We start from the raw sequence: 5,031 nt of genomic DNA on the forward strand, positions 1-5,031 counted from the left end.
AGAGAAAGAGAAAGAGAGGGAAGAGAGAAAGAGAGGGAGAGAGGAAAGCATAATCACTATGCTTTAATTATGTTCAATTTGTAAAAATGAAAATACATCCTGCATATCAGATATTTACATTGCGATTCATAACGTAGCAAAATTACAGTTATGAAATAGCAATGAAAATAATTTTATGGTTGGAGGTCACCACAACATGCTGGCCACGCCCACTTGGTGGCCACACCCACTTGGCAGCCACACCCACTTGGCCACGCCCCTGGCACCTGGGGTCACCACAACATGGGGAACTGTATTATGGGGTCACGGCATTAAAAAGGTTGAGAACCACTGTTCTAGAATCAATTGCACTGGTTGCCATTATGTTTCCAAGCATGTATCCAGGAGGCTGATTCTTATAAAGCCTTAAAAATTCTGGAACCTGGACCTCAATTCTCATGGGAGTCTGTTTTGGATACACTTCTGAATGTCCCACCATCAACAATGGCTAATTTATGAGGGCAGCATCTAAACTGTGAAATACTCTCTTTAAAGAGATTAGAAATGTAGTTCCTTTCTTTAGATTTAAATGCACTATTAAATCATTTTATCCCATTTAATTTTCAAGGGGTTTTATATTATCGGCTATTTTTTTACCTATGAATATTTCAAGGTTTGTAAATTATTTTTAACATTTAAAATACAAGTTGTAGGGGGCCCTAGCTGAAAAAGATACCTTGGACATTCTTTTTAAAATAAGTAACATTTGAATCTTCAAAAGCGCTTACCTGGTCAGCATCTACAAAAAGGAATTTATCAACAGCGAGGGGGAAAAGCACATCCAGAAAAAGAATTTTGTAACCCCAGATAATACGTTGCTTCTCTGTTTGCTGGTGAAGCCAGCGTGGCCACTTGTACTGGACAAACTCATACTGGAAATTGTACTTTTTAGCCATATATGGGATGAATTCCTGGAACAAAATAATAGTTACTGTCCTAACAGCTTTTAATACAAATTACAAAAAAACCCAGAAAGGACATGTTACATTATTCTTAACAAAGCCAGATATTTGGTTATGAAAAATATTCAAGGCTAATGGTAAATATGCAAGGGAGAAAAGCAGGAATTTTCACATTTTGCCTAGATCTCATAACCAACGGTTTAATTTTCTTGCACTCCTACATGTCTTATAAGCAAAGATTTATGTGGGGAAATATATTATAAGAAGATGAAATTAAGAGATATTGGTATATTGTCCTTTCTACCATCTAGCAAAGAGGATTTTTAACTAGAAAACAAAACAACAACAACCACGAATAGAGTTACAGAATACACTGGAGAGAGAGAAGGAGAGAATTTCTGCAATTAAATATTATAGAATAGAATAGAATAGAATAGAATAGAATAGAATAGGATCTAGAAGGGACTTTGAAGGTCTTCTAGTCCAGCCCCCTGCTCAAGCAGGAGGCCCTTTATCATCTCAGATAGGTGACTGTCTAGCTCTAGCCTCTTCTTAAAAATCTCCAGTGATGGAGCGCCCACGATTTCTGGAGGCAAGCTGTTCCACTGGTTAATTGTCCTCACTGTCAGGAAGTTTCTCCTTTATTCCAGGTTGTTTCTCTCTTTGTTCAGATTCCAACCATTGTTTCTTGTCCTCCCTCTGGTCCTTTGGAGAACAATTTGATGCCCTCTTCTTTGTGGCAGCCCCTCAAATACTGGAACACTGCTATCATGTCTCCCCTATTTCTTCTTTTCTTTAGACTAGCCAGAACCAAGTTTTGCAGCCATTCTTCATATGTTTTAGTCTCCAGGCCTTTGATCATCTTAGTTGCTCTTCTTTGGATTTTTTCCAGACTTTCAACATCTTTTTTGTGATATGGTGACCAAAATTGGCTGTAGTATTCCAGGTGTGATCTTACTAGGGTTTTATAAAGCGGTACTAATACTTCGCATGAACTTGATTCTATGCCTCTGTTTATACAACCCAGGATTGTATTAGCTTTTTTGGCTGCTGCTGAATACTGCTGGCTCATAGTCAAGTGATCATCCACTAGGACTCCAAGGTCCCTCTCACAGTTATTGTTTTTAAACCAGGTCTCGCCTAATCTGTACTTGTACCTTTGATTTTTCCTGCCTAAATGTAGGACTTTGCTTTTCTCCACACTGAAACTCATTTTGTTGGATAGGGCCCATTGTTCAACTTTGTCAAGATCTTTTTGGATCCTGAGTTTGTCTTCTGCGATGTTGGCTACTCCTGCCAGTTTGGTGTCATCTACAAATTTGATGAGATCCCCTTCAATTCCCTCATCTAAGTCATTATGAAGACATTGAAAAGTATTGGGACCTTGTGGTACCCCACTGCTTACTTCTCTCCATGTGGATATAATGGCATTGAGGACTTCTTGTTGAGTACTGTTTGCCAGCCAGTTACAGATCCATCTGGTGGTGATGTTGTATATTCCACCTTTTTCTAGCTTACCAAGGAGTAGATTGTAGTCTACTTTATCAAATGCCTTACTGAAGTCTAAGTATACTACGGCCACAGCATTTTGCTGGTTATTAGTTTAGTCACTTTATCAAAGAATGAAATAAGATTGGTTTGGCATGATCTGTTTTTAACAAACCCGTGCTGGTTACTAGTTATAACTTTGTTTGCTTCTAGTTGTTTACAGATGTTTTTTTTATTATCTTTTCTAGGATCTTCCCAGATACTGATGTTTAACTAATTGGTCTGTAGTTTCCTGGGTCCGTTTTTCNAAAATGCTATTGGATGCCAAGCATGAATAGGCATTATGTTCCAGCAGCTAATAAAAACACTGTAGTCCTTAACTAAATATAATGAAGCACTGTGTTCAGTTCATAGAAGATAGTAGTCCCCCTGTACTTTACACTCGTCAGACTATACTTGAGGTACTGTTCTGGGTACTGCACTTCAAAATGGAAATATTGGTATAGGTTTACAGAAGAGCTACCTTGAGGAATAGTTAAGGAACCTGGGAGTTGTTTATCTTGCAAAAGAGAAAACTAAAGGGGCTAAAAATATCTGAAAGGCTGCCTATGCAATAGAAGGCAGGACCCATTGAAACTGAGGGCCAGACAAGGACAAAAAGGCTTGAAATTAAAAGAAAAAGAATTCAGGGTAAATATTGGGAGGAACATCCTTAAACTAGGAGCTTGAAACAGTGCAACAGTCTACCTCAGGGGTAGTCAATCTTGGCTCTTTTATGACTCGTGGACTTCAACTCCCAGAATTCCTGAGCCAGCTGTGCTAGCTCAGGAATTCTGGGAGTTGAAGTCTACGAGTCATAAAAGAGCCAAGGTTGACTACCCCTGGTCTACCTAAAGAACATGCTGGACTCCTTCCAACTGGAGGTTTTCTAAATGACCACTTGGCAGGTCTGGTGAACTCCTAGGTGGAGCAAGAGACAAGCTCCCCCTCCACATACAAAATATTGAAGCAACTTTACCAGATCAATAGTCTTTGCTCTCTTCTTTGAAGCGTCATCACACCAAGTTTCACACCAGAGCCATTCTTGTGGTAGTGATTTAATGGGGACCTGATGGATCATGTTATTGGGCAAATCCTATAAAACAGAAATTTATAGTTCTCTTTTTGTCTCATATATTTTCTAAAAACTTTTCAATGGCATTACAGTTGCATATAAATTAAGATTAATCCAGGTACAAAATGTCTCCGGCCCAACTTAAAAAAACAAAAACAACAAAACTTGCCACAGGGGCAAGCAATTATATTGAGGAATACATTGGAGCTGTATTTTTCAGAGCACAGAATATGTAGAATAAAACAATAAAACCTTAGGATGAGCATGCTAGAAAAGATCAAGCATCAATGGAAAACATTTATCTTTAATTACCTTTGAGCCTATCTCATCTGCAACTATACTGCAGCGGTGTCAAACTGCCAGCCTGCGGGCCGGACACGTCACAACGAAACCGCGCCCACCCCACTGCCGGCAATGGGGGAAAAGTTCCAATATGCTATGCGACGTCACGTGACATCACGAGTTTGACATGTCTGATATACTGCTATCACTGACAAGTTTCAGAAGTTCTTAAACTGTATTGAGTTATTGTAGTACCTTGCATTTAACAGATGGCAACCAGAGCTCATCTGAGTGTCTGTAGCAGATTAAGGGATTACATCTTGAAAGTTCATATATTCTACAGCTCTATAAAGCCTTTCTCCTCTTGCAGTGAGAAGCAGGGGGTGGGATTCTAACCAGAAGAAACAAATGGATGTTTATTTTTCTCCTGTAATCTTGGCTGCAAGTCCTCAGAGTATCAGGAAATGAAGGAGCAGATTTCTTAACTGGGTTTGGGATTTAAGTCCTATGGCAAAAGCCCTGAGAGGACTGAAATCAGTAGGATAAAGCTGGCAGAGAAAGAATAGCAAAAGAATTTTGGTGTTAGCTGTGTGTGTGGGTGAATTTCAGTGCTGTTTTACTCAGCTGTATAGTTTTACATTCACTTGTACTTTCTTTTACTGTTTGTGGATTAACAGTTGCCACCTGTTGTATATAAATCTAAACTGCCTACAACTTGATTCCATTATGTTATTTTCCAAATATATATTTAGAGCTAATTTTTAACGCTAAAATCCTTCATCACTACTCCAGTGTTGTGTTTGTACTGCACCATATATTCCAAAGTTTTTGGCCCTATTCATCCCTGCTACAAGGAACAACACAATTGCTTAACAACCTAATCCTAGGGAAGGGAGATTATCTGGGCTGTCCCAACTACATTCCAGAAAACCAGGTGACATCTGCTGAGTCAAGAATAAGGATACCAGCTTGACTAACCCAGATGGATTGCTTTTGCTTTGGGAACAGCTATACCCATATACTTCAGAAGGCAGGCAGAGTTTGTGAATGCCTCTTTTCTACCATGGTCATCTTTCCTGCAGCCCTATAATCACTACTTCAGATGCCACTAATACTAATATTCCTATTTGTCCACCTACTAGTAACCATAATCCATATTCATGAATCTTTTCACAAAATATTATCTTCCTTAACTTCTACATTATT

General features: G+C 38.9%; 1 protein-coding gene across 1 annotated transcript in view; it reads right to left on the reverse strand.

Moving 5' to 3' along the window:
• Nucleotides 1-5,031, reverse strand: part of UGGT1 (UDP-glucose glycoprotein glucosyltransferase 1) — a 68,978-nt gene that overhangs the window by 11,424 nt on the left and 52,523 nt on the right. The window contains exon 37 of the mRNA XM_029284182.1: nucleotides 3,448-3,564. Within this exon, the coding sequence (XP_029140015.1) occupies nucleotides 3,448-3,564 (117 nt within the window). The remainder of the gene's footprint in view (nucleotides 1-3,447; nucleotides 3,565-5,031) is intronic.

This window comes from Protobothrops mucrosquamatus, unplaced genomic scaffold (genome assembly GCF_001527695.2).
Source record: "Protobothrops mucrosquamatus isolate PMUCROS unplaced genomic scaffold, P.Mucros_1.0 scaffold413, whole genome shotgun sequence".
In the NCBI taxonomy this organism is placed as follows: Eukaryota; Metazoa; Chordata; class Lepidosauria; order Squamata; family Viperidae; genus Protobothrops; species Protobothrops mucrosquamatus.